Source organism: Schistocerca americana, chromosome 3 (genome assembly GCF_021461395.2).
Source record: "Schistocerca americana isolate TAMUIC-IGC-003095 chromosome 3, iqSchAmer2.1, whole genome shotgun sequence".
NCBI classification, from domain to species: Eukaryota; Metazoa; Arthropoda; class Insecta; order Orthoptera; family Acrididae; genus Schistocerca; species Schistocerca americana.
Window position 1 is genome coordinate 979,927,324 of NC_060121.1, and position 23,443 is coordinate 979,950,766.

Below are 23,443 nucleotides of genomic sequence, written 5' to 3' on the forward strand. Positions count from 1 at the left end.
AGATGCACAATGCAGGCTGGAGCTCCATGTCAGAAATACATACATTCACGAAGATAAAATGGGATCCCTTCCAATAATGTTGAAAGAATGTGTCTCAAAAAGACAGTGCACGCCATTGCACTTCAACTGCTAAGAAAATACTTGTCTATTAACCAACCATTAACTATGTGCAACCAGAAGTTCACTACAAGTCTGTTAACGGTACTTCAGAACTTTCCTCTTATGTGTGAGCAAGTATCACTTCTCACAATTTGCCAGGAATCTTTACAATACGTGTTGTTGTGGTCTTCAGTACTGAGACTGACTGGTTTGATGCAATACATAGTCCTCCTTAATAGTTATACTGCAGTATCTCCTTCCCTCTTTCCTGTAACGTGGAACAGTCTGGTGTGCATCTGATTGCTGCTCCATAGGCTCTTGGCCTGATACAACCTGTCAGTTTCCAAAAAATTTGCTTTTGCTTCTCAGAACACAAGACATATTTACCAATTTCAAAACCAGGTGCTGGCACATCAGGGCTAATTAACTGTACACTTCAACTTATTAACAAGGACTGCAGTCTTCTCACTGTTTGAACTAGGACTGGCCCTATTAGTGTAAACATCACAACATATGCAACACATTAGCAGAGTTTCCTATCCCAATTCATCCTGAGGCATAACTACATATTTGTCAAGTTTGCATACCCTACAACATTAACAATTATTTCCATCATAGTAAATCAATTTATTACATAATATGAACAATTCACGAGTCTCATATTCTAATGAGAGAATTGCAACACAATACATCTGCTTTTATAACCTCCAAACTAGTCACTTCCACACCATAGTTTCTCATAAGACATTGACATTTCCACTTCATCACCCCTAAAAAATCTTATTACAGAAACAATATGCAGCTGCCTACACAAGATGTCCAATTTATCTTTCTCACCCAAGTTAACTCTTATCTTGTGCATTAAATGAAAAATTGTTTCAACCAACACTTTTTAACATCGCTGGATAGTTCTTTCTGAGAGTATGTGTTTCACGTATCCTCACAGATGTATGAGATACTGGGTAGTGGTTGAATTGTTTAAATGGAACCACGTACATTTTATTGAAGATTACACTTACACTCCCCAAGAACTATTCAAAAATGTATCGCACTGTACCATTTTTGTCAATAAAACAGACGTGTGAACAAAAAAAGAGTACACAGGTTGTGAAAAATCTAACTATTTATTACCTTGACTGTACACATTACATACTCAATCAAGTGCTGTCGTAGAGGTGTGGGTTTTGTTTAAGATTTCCAGCTTAGTATCTGCATAGCAGTAATACACATTATGAATACAATTTTTACTGTGTAAAGGTGTACGATGTATACACATTAGAGTAGGGCAGAAATCCTGCTGATCTACAGAGAAAGTATGTCGACAGGAAATAATTTATTAATTCACATTTTTATGTTTAGCACTGTTACATAAAACCATAATTATTGTGTTTTTATGTCTATCCTGGACTCTGCTGTACATATCTGTACTGTCACTTGCTGTACGCAAGCAAAATTCCATTCACGCATAATTACTGTACAGCAGATGATGCGCTGACAGGCCATCACCTTCTCACTGGATGTTTGATAGTCTCATTTCTTACCTAAGTGTAACAGGAAGTTTAAATGCAAGACCTCAAAATTATCGTAGAACATGAACGCACGAAACTGCTGAGGTCACTGTGCTCGCTCGCTGCCGTATCCGTGAATCCTCAAGAAAGCACATGATGAATTCAACATGAAGTTCGCGTCTTAAAAAGAAGTGTTCATCACATTCTGGAATGCCATAAATTCCATTCTTACCATGTTCATTTACGCCAAGAACTTCGAGGAAATGACTTCAACAAAAAGAGTTCAATTTTGTCAGTGGTCTCAGCAACAACTTCTCACTAATCTTAATTTCTTCTCAGATGTTCTTTTTACAAATGAAGTGTCATTCTTGAACAAAGGAAATATCAATTTGAGAAATATGCATTATTGGTCCATCAACAATCAACAATGGCTCCAACAGGTAGAACATCAACGCCCATGGAACGTTAATGTTCGGTGCGAAATTATTGGAGATACCATTATTGGACCTTTCTTTGTAAATGTCAACCAAAATGGCAGACAATATGCCCGATTTTATGACACACTGTTCCTGTTCTCTTGCACGCCGTACTTCTGAATCAGAGAATGGTCATGTGGTATCAGCATGATGGATGCCCTGCGCATAATACCTTATGAGCTTGATGAATTCTGGACTGTAAATACCATACTAGGTGGATTGGATGTGGTGGGCCTATTAGCTGGCCTGCCAATCCCCAGACGCCACTGGATTTTTTTTGTGCGGGAAGCAGTCCAGGATGCCGCCTACCAAAATTTTCCAACAACACCAGAGGACAAATAACACCAGAAGACTAGCAGCAACGCATTATTGATGCTTGTACAGCCATCACAGAGGAAGTAGTAGCAAGATGTAGGCCACCCTTTGTCCACAAAGTGACCCTATGCATGAATGCCAGTCATCACCATTCTGAACATGTGATGCAAACGCTCTGTTTCTCATGTGTTGCTAGTATCACAGAAAAAGTTACTACATAGACCATATTACTTTTGCATTGTCATAAGTATTGTAATATAGTACTGTACAATAACAAGATCCAATTACTGTATAGTGCAGTACTGTTGATTTTAAATTTTTATTCGTAATCTGTAAAATGTTCAAACACACCCTGAAGAAGTCAAGGGGAGCCGGAACAACCCACCTCCTCCATGTTAATTTTAGCAAATAGAAGGAAAATTTTTTCTAAAACCATTAAACATATTGCTCTGAAATTTGGACTACATGTTCAGTCAATATTTCTCTACAAAGTTATAATACCATGTCAAGAAATATTGGTTTTTGTTTTACAATTTTTTTAACAGATGCTTATTTTTTTCTATAAAATTTTGCACTTTTTCTTCTGTAACTTGAACTTGAATTATACAATTTTTTTTTACAATTTGATATAAAAATGAAGGAAAAGAAGTAAAAAATATTGTATAAAAATTTCATTGATATACTGTTAGCATTTTTTGAGAAAATGTTCCTCAAAGATGAAAATTTTAAAGTTAAGGGAAATGGCTTCCAAAGTTTTTTAATACATTCCTGCCCTATATGATGGATTATCAGCACCCTCTTCTTTTTCCAGTGTTAGTTTCCTTTTCACTGGTCTTTTCTTCCCTTTTGCTGCATGTTGTAGGCTTTTGTCTCTTCTTCCTGCACCTCTTAGTCTTTCTTCATCAATTAGGCGCACTGTGGAAATGGTGTTGTGTCCTGGTTGGAAACCTAAATGTTTCAGCACATCACATTTCATAATGTTTCCTTCATTGTATGTTGCCACTGCATCATATACTCCAAAATGCGATGTTTTTATCTGTACAAACACTCTTTTCGGAATCCTAATCCTAATTAAATTATTTACACTTTCATTTGGATTTTGTGTTTTCCCATTAAACATTTTTCTAATAAACTTGGCTGTGACAATTCTCTGAATATGGGCTTAATTACATCAATTACAGCATTTGGCAAACTGTTTTTATGAGCATATTCCTTTCCTGATTAGTTCTTACACCTGTGGGCACAGAGAATGTTGTGGGTGCTCATTTGTTGATGCAGTACGAAAAAATAATGCCCGTACTGCTCTCGTCATATGCTCAATGCTTCTTGTATTTTGCCTAATTGCACACCCATAATACCTCTGCAATCTATCACTTGCTTCATCTGTAAATCTTCCTCTTCCTCCAACGGTCTTACCATCACTAAGCTTCTGGGATCCTAATGTCTGCTTTAGTTTGCGCAAGCGAGCCCCAATGCGCTTCTGCACATGTCCAATGCACTCCTGTTTCTTAATGTGAATTTTATTGCCGTAAGGTTTGAGTTCCTGTACAGCTTTATATCCCTTAGAATCACAATCTCCTAGATAGTTAGTGTATCGTACATTATACCACTCCTGTGATCTGGAAAAAATTGCTTTCACTCCCTCTGCTTTCATCGCTCCACTCGTGCTGTGAAAATTTGCTTCACAACTTTCACTATCTTCGTCCTTGGTATTGCCCGTACATCTACAATGTTTTGAGAGAATAGCAACATCAATTACTTTGCAACTATTTCCACTGGTAGCTGTCACAACTCCATTTAGAGATTTATGACCTCTTCGTTGCCACGATCCACCTAGAGCGACAGTTAAATCTCTACAATTCCCATTATCTGTCACAGCTTCTTCAACTGCTTTCTTCATTGTTGCTTGAGCAATATCTTCAGCAGAAGATCCCACCAATTCATTATGAAATCCAAGTTTGGTTGGTGTTTTTGCCAAGTTCATAATTCCACATAACGTTGTCCCTGCAGCACTGCCCTTGCCAATGCAATGCGAGCTAGCCTAACATTTATATCATACACCTTCTTTCCACTATTACCACCACGAGGAATACTGTTAGAATTAGAAAACGAAACTTCTGCAGCACATGTGTTACACTTCAATAATATTTTACATGCCAAACCAATGTGTGAAGTTATTTTCGATTCCAGTCCTCTTTCTTTGCAAACTTGGCATAATACATTATGTTTCAAAATATTAGAGAGCAAGGAAATGTTAATTATTTCATTCACATCATTTTGCTGTACGAAGTTTCTTGCTGGAAGAAGTTCTATCACATTCAAAAAAATGGTTCAAATGGCTCTGAGCACTATGGTACTTAACAGCTGAGGTCATCAGTCCCCTAGAACTTAGAACTACTTAAACCTAACTAACCTAAGGACATCACACACATCCATGCCCAAGGCAGGATTCGAACCTGCGACCGTAGCTGTCACGCGGTTCCAGACTGTAGCGCCTACAACCGCTCGGCCACACTGGCCGGCTCTATCACATTCATTTGGAGTAGTCGGTGAAGCAGTCTGTACAGCATCTCCCTTTGAAACAAGAAAAGTTTTCTTCTTCCACTCATTGTGCCTTTTCTGAAACACTCGATTGCTGAAACGGGGTATACTGATATCCACAAACCAAATACGTAAAACACCTATGAGCAAAATTCGTCAAATACACAAAATTGAACAGCTAAACAGCACAAAGCAAATTCCACAAGTCAACACACACGGTATAGCGTTTATGTTTACCTATATTAACAGTCATTTGTCACAGAGATAAAGCCATTCAACTTTGGAAAACAAAACACTGTCTAATTCCACAAAGATACTCTGCTTGCAGCCAGCGAGCGGTGCCGTCAGAGGTGACACACCAAGTGGACTTGCAAACTGGAAATTATGGTCAGTATGATCTCCATCGCTTTCTGGCCGACAGCAAAAATAGTTTTCAGGCTCTTGTAAACAGCAAAGGTAGGTGTAGAGCAAGCACAGGCAATTTAAGTGTCTTTTCATAACAAAATATTGACCATATGGATTATTTACCTGCTGTCCTACAATCCCTCCCCCCTCTTCCTCATTTACACTGCTGCATAGGCATACCGATTATGCTGAATGCACACTTCGATCTTATATCGTGCAAGTTAGGATGCTATAAAATTGAGGGCCAGCTGTTATAAAGTTTAAGTCAATTTTATGACTCAGTACCTCTCAAATTTGCTTTTAAAACAGCACTTTTTTCAGAACTGCAGTTTTCTGGAAGTTCTGTTAAACCTGATTTATACGTACATACATACATACATTAATCCTTGTTCCATAGATCATGGATCCGACATTTCGTAATGGTATGGAATGTGTCACTTTAACATAAGGTTTCTTTACACAAAATAATTTAATTAATATTTTTTACAGTTACTACTTCATATCTAAGAATTCATCTATTGAGTAGAAGGAGTTGTCATTCAGAAATTCTATTAATTTGCTTTTAAATGTTGGTTGGCTAATTGTCAGATTATTAATACTATTTGGCAGATGACCGAAGATTTTTGTGGCAGCATAATTCACCCCTTTCTGTGCCAAAGTGAGATTTAATCCAGAAGAGTGAATATCATCCTTTCTTCTAGAGCTTCCTAAGGAAACTGACTCACCCATGAAGAGTGGCTCATAAGCCACTTGATCAGTTGATTCTTGAGTATTAGTCATCAATGTGGGAATCAACAAAAATCGGCATTTTTGTAACAAGGTCTTTTGACTGTGCGAAACTGTTACAAGGATGCGGAGCAAACTCCAGTAGCAGACATTACAAAAGAGGCATTGTGCATCATGGAGAGCCTTACTATTGGAATTTCGAGACAGCACTTTCTGCAAAGAGTCTGACAACATTACTCCCATATACAGCTCATGAAAGACCATGACAAAAAAATTCGAGAAACTAGAGTTACTACAGAGGATGATGGACAATCATTTTTCCCACACACCATTTGCAAGTGGAACAGGGAAGGGAGGATCATTTAATGATACCATAAGTACCCACTGCCACATACGGTTAGTTAGGTTGAGGATTATGCTGTAGATTTAGTATCCAGAATATCAACGACTACTTACATCTACATCTACATGATTACTCTGCAATTCACATTTAAGTGCTTGGCAGAGGGTTCATCGAACCACAATCATACTATCTCTCTACCATTCCACCCCCGAACAGCGCGCGGGAAAAAGGAACACCTAAACCTTTCTGTTTGAGCTCTGATTTCTCTTATTTTATTTTGATGATCATTCCTACCTATGTAGGAACTTACAACAGTTACAGGATGGTTAGCATCAGGAAAGGATACAATGGCTTTATGACACCCTTACCAACCTAATTGGTGCATTTACTGAGACTAGAGAGCGTGCAACTTCATACTGATAAGTGGACTTATGTCAAATTCCTTATAAGTTTGATTCAATTTTATCACTGAAACAGCATCACCAACCCTCTCAGCCCCCCCCCCCCCCCCAAGTTCCATTTTGTTTCACCCTTCCCTTTGGGTGCTATTTTTTTTTTTTTTTTTTTTTTTAAATCAGTGAGTGTACAATGTTGTTCAGCAACTTTCGTATGTTAAAAAAAAATAGAGGCAGTTTTTTATGTAACTGTATGGCTGAAGCTGCATAACACAAATATTTGTTTTCTGTCTTATTGAATTCGTGTCAAGCATCATGGCCATCACAGGAACAAATCAGTTTGTAACAGTGTTGACCCATACTCTTATCATGCAGCTTCAGAAATGATCTCCACTCAACTTCTACAAAAAATAGCAATGCTACTTTTCATTTAAAACAATAATTAGCACAAGGTCAAGCAGCGACAGTGCATCTGTCAGAGCATTACCTGTTAAACCATGCATTACGTTACATCATTACTTTAAACACTCCTGTGCCCATACCTAATACTTTCCGGAAATCATTAATTACAGTTTCATGGTAAACATGTCTGTCTTCCCATATCTTCAATAACCTGTAAATTCTGTTTCTTGTGTCTTCATCAGATTGTGGTAATGATAATTTTTCAAATGCTTTTCTGAGTGCTCTTTCAAATGACTGGCCAAATTCAGGGCCTTTTCTTCTACTTCTCTGAATAATGTCATTTGCGAGATACATGTACACAATTTTTTTCTTTGGACATCCTAGAAAACAAAAAAAATTCCAGTAAGAACACACCTGAGCAGTGGATTTTTTTTTTTTTTTTTTTTTTTTACAGAAAATGGTGACCACTGTAAGAGATGGACAAAGATTTACCGTTACGATCAGTGTACAGTAAAATTATATCACAACAAACATAAAGAAAGGTACAAGAAACTACTATATTCTCCACAGCAGATGAGAAATTGAGCTTTTAATTAGTTTACATCCAAATATCAGTTGTACACATCAATGGCTTTATCACTCTTCAATTGGAAGCTATAGATAGCTTGGTTGCCTGCATTACTGAACACTGGTGTAAAGGAACTTAGACTGAATATATAGTTTTACCAGTATCTTCTCATAAACTAGCGTATTGCTACACAACATTGTTAAACAGAAGAAACTCGTGTATTTGCATTAAAGACATGACTTCAAAGTTAGAAGTCGTGATATTTCTTTGAAGGAAACATGTTTAGCTATTAGTGGAAGACATTAAAGAGCAAAATAAATTTATTAAGTTATTATACAGTGCTTACATAGACCCCCTAACGTCACATCCATGTATCCATGTCTCTTTCACACAATTAATGTTAAGTTCTATATAAGATGGGTACTCTTAAATATTAACATGGTGAAAGTAAAGAAGTTCTAACAGGTTGAGAGAGAGAGAGAGAGAGAGAGAGAGAGAGAGAGAGACAGAGACCGGTAGTTGCAAAATATTCAGCAAAGTCATGACTGATGACTGTATTGAGACTAGAATTTGAGATGACATTTCATAAAACAGTACAATCCAGTTAAGGATCTAGTAGAAAAACTTCATGACACAAGGTATCAAAAAGTCCTGAAGAACACTATAAAGATTCCAGAATAACACTCATATCTCAGTGCCATCAAAAAATTAGTGACCCAGTCTTCTTACAGTTTTTCCTTAAAGATGAACAATACTTCTGCAGGACATGTTAAGAATCCAAAATGGTATATCATCATACAACTAAGATAACAGAAGAAAGTCAATTTTGACTACAGTAAGCCAATAATCTTTTAAAACAAAGCCAAAACAGATCTACAGAGAAATCATAAATATGATGGATTGATAGACAGCATTAAGGGAGAAACCAGGGCATTTGATACCATCTGTCAACTCCAACCAATGACGTCACGCCAAGCCCCGAGAAGTAACACACGATTTCAAAATCATGATCCATACTCTTAAATGTTTCCATGGTGTGCAAACATACAGAACTGAGCAAATTCTTAATGCTAATATTGAAACTAATGGGACAACTGCGGGAAAATGGGGGTGGTTGGTGAAAAACTAACATCTCACATAAACACAAAATCACATCAATAGTAAAATGTACAAAATACAACACTGATAAACAAAATAAACCAAGAATTTCATAAATACAAAAAACACACCACAAGAGGGAAAAAAAACTGGCACTGACAATACAAGTTGAGCTATGTAGCTCATCTTTACAGACCAATACCTACAGAAAAATCTGTAAGATTTAAAATGTAAGAGTTAGATATGCCGAACGGCAAGACCAATACACACCACAAAAAATCATGGAAATTTGATGAAAGGCAGTACAAGCAACATCAGACGACCTGTCCGCAATGCCACAAAATCTAAACTGGCTCACGTTCTTAATATCAAAAAGCTAACCTCACCAATGTAGGTAAAGCAAACCCCACGATATCTACCAATCACAATTCCACATAATTACCAACAATTAACAACACAACCCAAAAATTTACAAAAAATGTATTAACACTGATTTTGATAGACAAGAAAGCCACAATGATGCACATAACACACATACTATAATAGAAAATAAATAAAACCATAAACAGAATTTGCCAAGCAAAGCCAATCGCAACACAAATCTAACAGCGACATAAATAATATGTTGTCAACACACTCTCTTCAATAGCAAGCCTAGACTTCTCAATTTAGGAACCACTCCAATTAGAAAGCATTATGTTATCCCGTCAACAGTGTCACATACAATGTTCCCCAAATGGAGATGCAGCAACTTTCAACCTCATACCTTCTCCACAAACATAGTACATTGCACATACTCAGCTATTAATCCAAACAGAAATTTAATAATGTTTGACACATCGTCCCTCCTTGTGGCAGGCACAGTTCTACTCACGAACTCCGTTGGAGTCAACTCAAATGTTTAATACCACTTGTCACCACTGACCTGTGACGTAATCGTCTTGTTTGACATGGTGGCACATCATATTTGAATTTTGACTGTGTCTGCAAAGAGCATGTTGGAGTATGCAGTGGCACTCTACTTAAGGATGTCTAGGTTTCTAAATTGTTAGTGATGTACACATGAGTTGACATGAGTCACGGGATCCTCCTAACATCATGTCAGACTTCCTTTTGCGTGACATAATGCAGCAACTTGACATGGCATGAACTCACGCCATTGGAAGTCCCCAAGCTGCCTCTAGCCATCTATAATTGCTGAAGTGTTGGTAGTGCAGGATTTTGTGCACAAACAGACCCCTCGATTATGTCTGGCAATTTGGGTAGCCAAATCAACTGCTTGAATTTTCCAGAATGTTCATCAAACCAATTGTGAACAATAACGGCCTTGTGACATGGCATAATGTCATCCATAAATATTGCACCATTATTTGGGAACACAAAGTCCATGAATGGATGCAAATCGTCTCCAAGTAGGCGAACATAGCGATTTCCAGTCAATAGTTGGTTCAGCTGGACCAGAGGACCCAGTCCATTCCATGTATGTGCAAGCCCACACCAATAAGGAGCAACCACCAGCTTTCACAGTGCTTTATTGACAACCTGGGTCCATGGCTTAGTGGTGTCCGCATCACACACTAAACCTACCATCAGCTCTTACCAACTGAAATCTGAACTCATCTGACTAGGCCATGGCCTCCCAGTCTTGTGTGTTGCAACCAATATGTTCACAAGCCAAGGAGAGGCAATGCAGGTGAAGTCGTGCTGTTAGCAAAGGCACTCACATTTATTGTCTGCTGCCATAGCCCACTAAGCCAAATTTCACCATGCTGTCCTAAAGAATAAATTTGCTGTAGTGTCCCATATTGAATTCTGCAGTACTGCTTGTCTGTCAACACTGACATCTTTACACAAATGCCGCTGCTCCCAGTGACTAAGTGAAGGCCGCCAGCCACTGCATTGTCCATGGTGAGAGGTAATGCCTGAAATTTGGCAGTCTCAGCACACTCTTGACATGGTATACCTTGGAACACTGAATTCCTCACTGATTTCCGGATGGAATACCACATGTGTCTAGGGGCAACCACCATTCCACGTTCAAAGCCTGTTAATTCCTGTCATGTGGTCTTCATCATGTCTGATACCTTTTCACATGAATCACCTGAGTACAAATGACAGCTCTGCCGATGCACTGCCGTTTTATACCTTGTGCATGCGATACCGTCACCACCTGTACATGTGTACATAACTATCCCACAACTTTGATCACCTCTGTGTAGGATTCCTTGAGTGCTGTCTGTGATAATAATATTGATAGAGTTTGTGACAGTTTGTTGTTGAGTTATTTTTATACTGGCGATTATGAGCAATAGATTCATCTTTGGATTTGGAATTATTAGTGTGGCGTTCTGTTTATGGCTGGAGATTTAATTTTATGTTTTAAGCTGTAGATGTGACAACAAAGGGCATAACCAAAGATTGCAATACCGTGTGATGCCCCTATTTCAAGCTTTTATCAAGTATCGACCATGAAGTCACTTATCACTCATATGAACAGACACAAAATAATAATAACTAATGGGGCAACGGAAGGAATCAGCTAGTTCTGAATGGGGACAAAGTAAGCATACTACAGACTTAGTATTTGTTTTGATATGTCTTTATTATTAACACAAAAATTGAGCAAACTAAATCTTCACCAATCAACAAAACCACAATAGAAAATACTGAACATAAACGCATCAGAAACTTCACTTGACCTATGTGGTGATTATTAAGTCCGCAATAACACAAACCCGTACACTGCCCCAAAACCTGAAAGTCTACAGGGAATTTCACTTGACCTATACAGCTGAAACAAAGTTTCCGACAACACAAAATCAAAACTTGCCCACGTAGCATGACCAATTTACATAAAAGAAATTCCACGATACCTACCAATAACAATCCAACATAACAACACAACCCCAAAAATAATAAAGACAACTGAATTAACGCCAATTCTGATACACAAGGAACGCCCATTATGCACAAATACCCTTACCACACATACTGTTGGAAATGTGTGAACAATATACTTCGTGTGAAACGGCAGCAAAGTGCATTGTGTGGGATATAATATACCTCTCTGGTGCTATTTACACACACAGTTTTACGTATGTAATAAAATGTTTCTTGGTTGTTGTGTTCAATGTATTTTACCTGGAAGTGCAAATATAGTTACTGGCACTAAATGTGTTTTACTCACTATTACTTATTCACCTGTGTCGAGTAACAGGTTATGGGCCCAGCGATGCATTTGGAATAAGTATATACATAATACAGTAATGAGAAAGTATTAGAAAAGTTCCAAGTAGTGCACTTGGGTGAAGTACGACTTTTTCTTACAAGACGAACGCAACTCTTCTGTATTATTCTTTTCGTCAAGGAAGATCAAAGTTACGATTAAAATGAGTGTCGCACAAATTCCTCAGATTGAAAGACTTATGGGTCATGAAAACTATGCAACATGGAAATTTGCAATAGAATTGTATTTACGTTTAAGCGACCTATGGCATGTGGTGGATGGGACAATGAAATCCACAGATCAGAATTATTTAAGTAAGGATAGGAAAGCAGAATCAAAGTTGATATTACCCAGTGAATTATGTTCACATTGAAAAAACTGCAACAGCGAAGGAAGTCTGGGACAAATTATGAAATTTATTTGAGGATGGAGGTCTTACAAGGAAAGTAGGATTATTACGCGAGTTAATTACCACTCAGCTGGAGAAATGCAAGAGTGCAGACGAATATGTCAACAAAATAATAGCCACATTGAACCGACTGAGAAACATTGGGTTTGAGATCGCTAATGAATGGGTAGGGACACTACTGTTGGCAGGACTGCCTGAAAGGTATGCACCTATGATTAGGAGGCAGGAAAGCTCAGGTATACCAATCATGGGTGACAGTGTTAAAGTGAAAATCCCACAGGACGTGAAAAGTACTTCAAACTGTCATGTATTGGAGAAAGAAACTGCATCTGCTCTTTATTAAAAAAGAAAAGAAATGAGTGAGGTGTTATAGATGTCAGAAGAACGGGCATATTGCATCTTGGTGCAGAGAAAAAGTAAACCCAAGGTCAGACACTCAGCTTGACAGCCCAGAGAGAGGGACCAATAATAAAGGTAAGGCACTCTCATGAGATGTGGGTAATCGTCAACTGGAATGGATTTTAGACTCAGGTGCATCTGCGCATATAGTTAAAGACAAATCGCTTCTTTATGATGTTAAAGGTAAGACTCATATGGGAATATCTACTGTTGATGGCAGCAAGCTTGAATGTCATTTGGCTGGGAAACTAGACCTACATGTAAGTGTAAATGGCGACCCCGATATGGTTACAGCACATGATGTTCATTATGTAAAAAATGTTACAACTGACCTACTGTCTGTAGGTGAAATTGTCAAGAAGGGAAACCGTCATTTTTGACATGCACAGAGCAAGAGTAATCAACAAAAATGGTGAAGTTCTAACTACAGCAAGTAACGAAAGGGGTATTTTAAAATTGGATACTATTGACAGTAAGCATAGAAATGTTAGTCATATAGTATACTCTGTGAAAGGTTTTGTATGGGACCACAGACTTTGACACCTAAATAGAAAGAGTATGTCTTTAATGATGGATATGGTGAAGGGAATACAGAATTATAGTGTAACCAAGGACCCTTGTGAGATATGCGAAACAGTAAACAAGCGAGACTACCTTTCAAGACTAGTAAAAGTACATCTACAGATGTCTTACAGTTATCCACACAGATGCATGAGGCCCAATGGAGTGCGAATCCATAGGAGGGAGCCATTATTTTCTTATGTTTATCAATGATTATTCACGATATACTCATGTTTATTTTCTTGATTCCAAAAACCAAGAGAGTGACATTTTTGAGGAATATTTAAATATGGTCAACAGCTGGATGGGAAAGGAGATTAAGATCATCAGGTCTGATAATGGGAGAGAATATATTAACCAGAAATTGAAGACACTTCTGCCAAAAATGGGAATCAGGCATCAAACTACCATAAGGTACAGCCCATCTCAAAACAGGGTTGCTGAGAGGGCTAATAGGACTATTGTCGAAAAAGCAAGGAGCATGATAACTGATGCTGGATTATCAAAAGATTTTTGGGCAGAGGCGGTACCAATGGCCTTATATTTGAACAATATATCACCAACAGAAGCATTAAGGATAAAACCCCTATGAGATATGGGTAGGAAGGAAACCTGACCTAAGCAATATAAGGGTTTTTGGGTTTGATGCAATGGCACACATTCCAAAACAGCTAAGAGGAAAATGGGACCCAAAAGCTGCAAAGTGTATTTTTGTAGGCTATAATGAGAATTCAAAGGGCTGCCAATTAATTCATCCAGTGAATAAAAGGATTGTTACAAGCAGAGATGTAGTATTCTTTGAAAAGAGAAAGGACTCTGAAGAGGGCAAGACTACTAAGTTAACTGCACCTAGTTCCTAGAGTGAAACCTTATATGAAGAGAAAGTGAAGAACAGGAAGAGGACATGGAGACTATGATGACAATGAGTCTGAGACCGAACAAAATGAACAATTTAAGGCGTTCGCATACCAAAACCGAAAGAAAATTTGGATTTTGAAATGTATGCAGCCCAGTCTTTTAATGATGAGCCAGCAGCAGCAGCAGAAGAAGAAGAAGCAATGAGTGGCCTGAACTCCCAAGAACGGAAAGAAGCGATGGAGAGAGAACTGGAATAGAAGCGATGGAGAGAGAACTGGAATCAATCTCAGAACGAAACCTTTGAATGGGTAAATTTACCAGCAGATAAGAAGCCATTACAGGCAAGATAGGTATTCACTTTAAAGAGCTTTGAAAATTCATCACCAAGATATAAATCACGATTTGTAACAAAAGGATATTTGCAAAAACAAGGGGCAGATTAGAAAGAAACTCTTTCACCCATAGTCGAGTATGCATCACTGAGATATCTTTTAGCCTTGACAGCAAAACTAAATTTAACAATTCACCACACGAATGTAAAAATGGCATATTTAAATGGGCAATTGGAGGAGGAGATATATGTCATTCCACCATGAGAAGCTATGAAAGCCAGGTTGGAAAGGGAAAAGATTTGGCATTTGCAAAAAAGTATTTATGGACTTAAACAGAGCGGACATTGCTGGAATCAATATCTACATAAAACTCCAATAAATATGAATATGAAGCAATCTAAGGCTGATTCCAGTATATGCTATAAAAGTGAAAGAGAAGGGATGATAACAATAATGGCAATATGGGTGGACGACTTCTTTATTCTAACTGAAAACGAAAGTCAAATGAGAATTTTTAAGAAACAGCTGCAAACCAAGTTTAAGGTGCTTGATTTGGTGGAAGTTAAACATTATTTAGGTATGCAGATTACTAAGGATGAAGAGAGACAAGAATTGAGAATAAATTAATCATCAGATACAGAAAAAAATCTTATAGAAATTTGGCATGAGTGATTGCAAACCGATAATTACTCCAATGGAAGTATGAGAGAAGTTAAATATAAATGAGACAGATGTGGAATGTGATACAAATGTTGCATATTTAGAAGCAGTAGGGAGTCTGTTATATTTGTCTTAAATGTCACGACCTGACACTGCTTTTGTGCTAATGCAGTGAGCAGATATTGCAGAGACCCAAGAGAAAAGCACTGGAAAGCTGTGAAAAGAATATTCCAATACCTAAGAGGAACTTCAATGAATTAAGATACCATAGAGAAGGTAATGAAAAACTAGAAGGCTATTGTGATGCAGATTGGGGGAGTGAATTGGGTGATAAGAACTCCACTGCTGGCTGCTGCATAAAATTAATGGGAGGCCTCATTTCATGGTCCTGTCAAAAGCGAAAAACTTTGGCATCGAGTACCATAGAGGCCGAGTATATGGCACTGTCTTACACAACACAGGACGCATTGTACCTTATAAAAGTAATATGTGAAATAAAACCCAATTTAATAATGGAACCCATAACGATGTTCTGTGACAATAAAGGACCCATTAACCTAGCTAAAAATGATGTCACCAGTGCAACAAGACATATTGATATAAGGCACCATTTTATTCGGGACCACAGAGTGACAGAACATCGCCGTGGAATACCTGTGCACAGAAGAAATGTTGGCTGACCTGACGAAACACTTGGACAAAGAGAAGTTTGAAAAGATTGTGGGACTATTTGGTTTATCTTGTGAAGGCAAGCCACAAAATATATGTTCAAAGAGGGGTGTTGGAATTGTGTGAACAATATATTTCATGTGAAACAGCGGCAAAGTGCATCACGTGGAATATAACAGACCTCTCTGGTGCTACTGTATGTCCTGAGTTTTACGTATGTAATAAAATGTTCCTTGTTTTACCTGGAAGTGCAAATATAGTTATGGTACTAAATGTGTTTTACTCTATTATTTATTCATCTGTGTTAACTAACACATACTAAAATAAAACATACTTGTCAACCATCAGCCAACACTTATATCTAGCACAGTAAAAATGACACCAACATAATCCCTACAATGGGAGGCCCACAAGTCTCAAACCAGGAACATCTCCAGACTAACAGTAAATTTATTTCCTGCATTCAGGAAGGCATGATGTCAGCAACTATTCTGGTTAACCAAATTATGCAATAAAGCGCAGAGAATTGTCAAATTTGCAATATTAATTTCCTTTATGGTGTGATGACTATAGTCAGAGTGATGAACGATGGCATTTGCGCAAGTCAGGACAAGGATGGGGATTTCATTGTTGCTGGTTCCTAGCAATAGCTGCAGCATACACGTACTCTGTGCTTCATTAAAGTGTGTATCTCACAAATTGTGTCTCTCACTTGCTTGTGTGGAATTTGATGCTTACTACCACAATCACCCATGACTACTTGCAACAAATAGAATAAAAGTTCACTCAATAACTTTATGATCAAGTATAATGCTCACATTGCATACAACATTCACAGCAGAGTGCTCAGAACACTACTGAACACTCATTGGGTGTCAGAATGCACAATGTATGTGGGCAGAATCACCCTACCCTCTACCACCTTCATTTGTTAAGAACTGTAGTTTTGAACATTTTAGCTCATTACCAAACCATCCAATAAGCTATACAATAACGTATATTATGACAGCTGCATGAATGTTCATTGTAGTACACATCTATAGTGAAGACTTTTTTCACTACTAACCATCAGGTAATAAAGGAAATTAATACTGCAACTTTGAAGATTCTCTGCAATATACTGCATAATTTGGGAATGCCGTATGCTATCTCACCGACAATGCCACATATACTGTACCCTGGTTCAAAATGCGTTAACTGATCAATCTCATACCTTTCCCACAAATATGAATAACTGTATGAACGCAGGAACCTACTTCTGAACTTTCAAATTATTTTATCAATAACTAACTAACAAAACAAATTACTTCTCCAATCAAACAACACACCTCAGTAATAAAGCCAAACCTGAAAATCAGTCTATTGCCCATAACTGCCAACATCAAAATAGCTCACTAACAAACCACCACAAACTCTGCCAATATTATTCGCACAAACAGAAAAAAAGAAATTCAATGAGTCACTAAAAGCACTCACAAACAATTTAGAAACAAACATCCTACCCTGGAGTACATCATTGTATACTCTAAAATGTGCCAACAACCCAATTCAAATTTGCTGCACTACCATATCACACAACACAACCCTGTTACTTCATGGGTCGAAGCAGATATATGGTAGCGCAAACTTCAGTTGATCCGGAGGTAATACAGAGTTAGAAACCAGTTTCAGTAGCACTTCAAAACTAACAGAAACTACTGCAGAAAGCAGACTTATGGATTATTTTTCTGCACAAAGAACAGTCTGGTTTCAGGCCTGGAAATGTGACAAGCTGGTGTAGCAAAATTTATTAAAGGGGTTTCAGAAGCCCTGGACAAATAAAAACATTAACATTTTTGGGTCTATAGAATGGAAACTGAATCTAATCATAGAACAGGTATTTTCCTATACCTCAGTAATGAACTTGACACAGTTGATCATGAAATACTTCTACAGAGGCTTTAAACACAGAGAAGGTAGGGGGTACTAAATAAATGGCTTAGGATTTTACATTGTAAACACACAAATAAAATTAAAAGTTGTAAAATTATGTACAGATCCTTCAAATTTCAAGTGACTCACAGTATATAGTGAAACATCTTTTGGATCAGAATATGTGAAAGTCTTGGGATAAATCAGAATTCTGTACCACACGTAGCCTTTGACAGATGATGCCATATCTAGCTCCAAGATGCAACACAAACGTGATTTTGAAATAATAATCAATAACCTTGAACATTTCTGTGTTGTGAAAATAGAAACATCAAGTTCAGAAACACATAAATTCTTAATAAATGTTGACACAACAGAGCAACTGCAGGAAAATAATGGTTTCAGCCAGGAACAAGAAAAGCTCTGACATAACAACTGCAGAATCATAACAGTAAAATAAACCAAATGCAACAATAATAGAAACACAAAACAGTAGTTTCAAAAAGTAAGAACCCACAATAAGAGCAAATAAACTGGTATTGATAGCAGCAGTTGAGCTCACGTTGAAATGCTGATACGAATACAAAAATCCTAAAATGGACAGCAGAACTAAGGGGCAAATGCAACACCAATATCCATAGCAAAAAACGGTGAACATTTAACAACAGGCCGTAACGACAACATCAATTGTCCTACAGTATATAGTTATATTTTAAAAGCCAATACAGATATACAAATGCCAAAATTTACATAACAAAAACTGCAACAAAACCAGGAATCAAATTTAACAGACACCAAATTCCCAAAGAAAGAAAGTAAAAAAATGATGAGCAGTAATAAACCAATAATTCACCAACCAACTTAAAAACACAGAAACAGTAAGGACATGCAATTAACTGAATTAGGCCTTAGTGCCTGGAGACAGTGGCCATGTGTGTGAAAGTTTTCTACTCCTGATGGAGGACTTTGAAAGCTGAAATATTTCTGGCATTCTTTTTCAGACCGGGAAGATCAACAACGGACCTCATATTTGCGGCAAGGCAACTGCAGGAAAGGCACTATGAGTACGGGAAGGACTTAATCATGGCCTTTTTAGATATTGAGAAGGCGTATGACAGTATCTATAGGGACAAGCTCTGGGATGTGCTGAACGCAAAAGGGATAGATGACGAGATAACACGAAAAGTCAGAAAAATGTATGAGGGAAGTGAGAGTTGTGTGAAAGTGGGGAGGGAACGTACTGCATGGTTCAAGCTGGAAAATGGGCTGCGACAGGGAAGTGCACTTTCGCCTTTATTGTTTATTATTGTTATGGATGAAATCCTACAGCAAGTATCAGATGCAATTGGAGATCATAAAATGAAAGCAGTGCTTTTTGCCGATGACCTGATGTTATGGGGAAATTGCGAGAAGGAGGTGCAAGAGCAGTTAGATGTATGGGAGGCAACGGCAGCACAATATGGAATGCATTTCTCTGCAAAGAAAAGTGAAATAATTGTCACAACAAGGAAGAAGAATAGGCCAAATGTGGATATAACTTGTGGAGGGGAAAAACTACAAGTGGTAGAGAACTTCAAGTACCTGGGAAGCATGATTGAAAGTAAGGGGGGAAACGCGATGGAAATAAATGAAAGGTGCAGAAAAGCAGGGCAGTTCTACAAATGCATTAGGGGGCTTATTTGGAGCAAGGAGGTGCCACAGAAATCCAAGGGAATTATATACCGAACCTACTTTGTCCCCATATTGGCATACGGAAGTGAGACATGGGTAATGCACAAAAGCGACAAAAGTAGAATACAGGCAAGTGAAATGAAGTTCCAGAGGAGCAGGTTGAGTGTAACAAGACGAGACAGATTGCGAAATGTGTATGTGAGGGAAAGACTAAAGGAGGAACCAGTACAGGACAGGATAGAAAAATCAAGACTGCAGTGGTATGGACACATGAAGAGAATGGATGAGGGAAGAATTCCAAAGAGGATGTTTGATCTGCAACTGGAGGGGAAGAGGCCCAGAGGAAGACCAAGAGATAGATGGGTGAAGGGAGTGAAGGAATGTGTGATGAGAAGAGGAGAGAACTGGACGAAGGTGGAAGAGGGGGAATGGTGGAAAGACAGAACACGATGGAGAGGCTTGTGTTCCCGACAGACCCTGCCAGTGGCTGGAAACTGTCCAAGATGATGATGATGATTCTTTTTCATTGTGCCTGTCTGCAACTCAATATCTCCTCTATGTAGAAAGGAGCTATTTGCCCTTTCCGCACACACTATATCTACAGAAGTCCCAAAGACACATAACATTTGCAAAAATCTAATACCATAGTTGATTCAACATCCCTATCTCACTCTACACCTGACTACTGAAGATTCACGCAGACAATTACACAGCAAGGTCCCAACTAAAATAACCAAGTAGACAAGCCTTATACAGATTGTAGTATGAGAAACAGAATATGTGCAAAAATAAAAGAAAGGATACTTATCACAACTGTAACACAACATAATGTTCATTCAATTGCTCAAAGGAATTATAACAAACAAGCCTTTCATTACCAAAAATAAAAAATGTTTACCTACAATTCAAAATAAACACAAACTGCAATACAATTCACAGTACACATGAATTGCAACCAATTTTCTCCAACTACTAAGACAATCATTGCCGATATTTAATCTTTGGATGCTTACAAACTTCACACTGTAAGCAAATGACATCACACCTCAAAACTGATGAGTGGTACTGAACACTCAAGTTGGTCTGAGCCTTGTATGCTGAGTGGTTGGCTATCCATAACTTTGTGAGTATCTGGCAAAGGACATCTTTTACACCATAAGCTGCACTTCAGAACTATTTACTTGCCTGAGTACTCCCTCAATGGAATGTGTTGGGTCCAATACAGTTTCTTGCACTAATGACAAACACAAATGCTTTAGTCACCTTTTTAAGGGACAAAAGGGATATTTGATACTAGTGGTTAATTTTGACCACAACAATCATAAATAACACAATAACTAAAATGTGTGTTCAGTGGCAATTTTTTTTATGCAGGCTAAGCAACAGATCAATCTGTCACCACAACCAGGTTTTTTGGTTTTACACTCATTAGCCATTAACATTATGTCACTGATCAAAGCCAACAACTTGTACCTAATATTCCTCATGGCCATCTTTGAATATCAATTGGTGTCATCAAAAGGTGCTGGTTGTCTTTAGAGGGTCACACAAGATGACACTATTTTTACTAGCAATAGCAATATAAAAATTATTCATGTGTCACTAGAAATGTTAGAAGGTAAAACTCACAAGGGCCATATGTTGGTCTGGAAATTGTCAGCCAACAACAAGGTAATGATATAAAGAAATTAACAGGAACTTCTGTATAAGTAAAAAGGCTAATACTGCAAGACAAAATATAGAATGAGACAATGTAGATCATGGATAACTTCTCTTTTTAGGTTTGCGTACTTGTAAGAAAGAATCCTCACAGCATGCTTTGTGCTATTAATACTAACTACAGTGTGTAACAATCTTTCCTAAAAACATAGTAGCTGGGGAATAACATTCTGGGAGGCAACCACTGAAGAAAAAAAGAAGAGGAGCCAACAACATAAAGCTATTTAAAATGTGGGGTATTTTGCCAGTCCCAACAAATAAATCTTCCAGACTACAGTTTTGCACAGAAAAAAATTGTGCAATGTGTAGCTTTGGGCTCTATACGTGCTCACTAAACCAGGTAGCCTGCAATGGTTGCGTGTACATGGATAGAAAGAAAAAAAATTAAAAACAATTTACCAGGAAGTCAAGCTGTATAATAAACAGCAAAAGGCTATCAAAGAAAAAGGAACTTCAGTTAAAAAATGTCAAATTTGCTAACATAATTTTCACTCCATTAGAGTTTACACTATAAAAACTGTGACTCCAAGTAAATTCTAAAACTGATCATTACAGCAGCCGAAGAGTATGGTAAATGTGTATGTGATCAACAAAATGTATGCCCAGTTTGTAAATTCTCATCGCAGACACTAATAACAGATGTATTACCCAGTACCAAAGCTACACTGCATTGTGTTTCTTCCTGTAGTGCAGATCAGATTCTTTCTGTTCCTTTAATCTAACCTTATTTATTTCTAAAATAAGTTGTGTACCATTGTATGTATAATGGTATCTATACAGACAGACTTAAAAAAAGTGAATTCTTGATCAGATGCTGCAAGATTTGTCTTTAAACTCACGAGTTGTAAGAGTTTTATAATGCAATGTTTTTTTTTTTTAATCTTAAAATCTTTGGTAATTACTGATGAGGTACAATTACGTTAACTCTGTACGCTACTACTGCTCAAATGAAATTTATGAACCTCACTTAAGTGACATGGGAAAAATTCTAAATTTCTGCGAAAATTGTTATTAACGTCAAAACTATTACGCAAGTTTCATCATAACGTTTAGGGGGTATATAAGTCACCCTAATCATTTAGGTAATGTTCATTCGTTTGTGTGTGGTGCCTCCTAACAAAGGCCTTTCAACTCTTGATCAGTTAGTTCTTTTACCTTGAGGTAACGTCATAAATATGATTGCAAAAGACATTCATTGCAAGCACCCGAAATTCACTTTTTAGGCTGCAACGAGAACGAACGTCAAAAAAGACAGTGGACAATGCAAGAGAGAAACCAAGCCTTCACGGAAAACTTCATTTGTTTTGATTCCAAAATAAAGCCAAAACAAAGAACAATATGCATTACAACGAAATAAATACACATAACAAGAGAAGTTATACCACCACCAACTGCTGAATACATTAAGATTAAACGCTAAAGCAATTATCAATTATTTCTTGAATCGAATGTCATTCGTACCTTTCTCAAAGAATGACAACCAAACGCGCACAATACTTGCATGATGTTTTCGATGATGAATTAGCCATCTGGACAAGGTTTCTATGCTTAGCTGTTTGCCGTTGAGATTGACAAACTTCTTTACTAACTCCGATTCATCAAATACCATCACATCGAACCTTCCTTCACTCCTACGGTTATATCACCCACACACCCAATCACACGAACACAATGTATATACTATATAGTGATGTTCGTTTTCTTATTTCATATCTTTGAACCACTGACCAACAGGCGTCTAAAGCTAGCGAAATGAGGGATGCTCAACTACCAGACCTACCGATAGATGGCTGTAGCGCGTGCCGGCAAGAGACCGTATCATTGAGTGTCCGCCATATCTGAATTTGGCAAAAAACGAAGTGTCAAAACACGGATGAAAATGTTTTTCGTTCTGCGCCCTCATAAGTATTTTATATTGGATGTTCTAGATGTCTACACATCAACATAATGAAGTGTTTCTAATCTAGCGAGAAAAAACGGTGACAGTTCTGCTATGAAATTCCTAAATTCGAGTGTGTTTTGAAAGTTTGACAAGCTGATCTATAAATTGTTTACTATTTTATGAGTGCTTTACTTATTTGCCCGTTTTAAAACACTATTTAAGATTCAATGGAGGTCAACAAATTACCTTACTTGCCGAAGCTGGTATAAT

General features: G+C 37.6%; 1 protein-coding gene across 1 annotated transcript in view; it reads right to left on the minus strand.

Moving 5' to 3' along the window:
• LOC124606625 (regulation of nuclear pre-mRNA domain-containing protein 1A-like) overlaps window positions 1-22,991 on the minus strand; it is a 33,613-nt gene extending 10,622 nt beyond the window's left edge. Inside the window, exons 1-2 of the mRNA XM_047138620.1 lie at window positions 22,753-22,991; window positions 7,351-7,590 (exon numbers count right to left, since the gene is read on the minus strand). Of these exons, the coding sequence (XP_046994576.1) occupies window positions 7,351-7,590; window positions 22,753-22,900 (388 nt within the window). The 5' untranslated portion in view covers window positions 22,901-22,991. The remainder of the gene's footprint in view (window positions 1-7,350; window positions 7,591-22,752) is intronic.
• Between the last annotated feature and the right edge of the window lie 452 nt (window positions 22,992-23,443).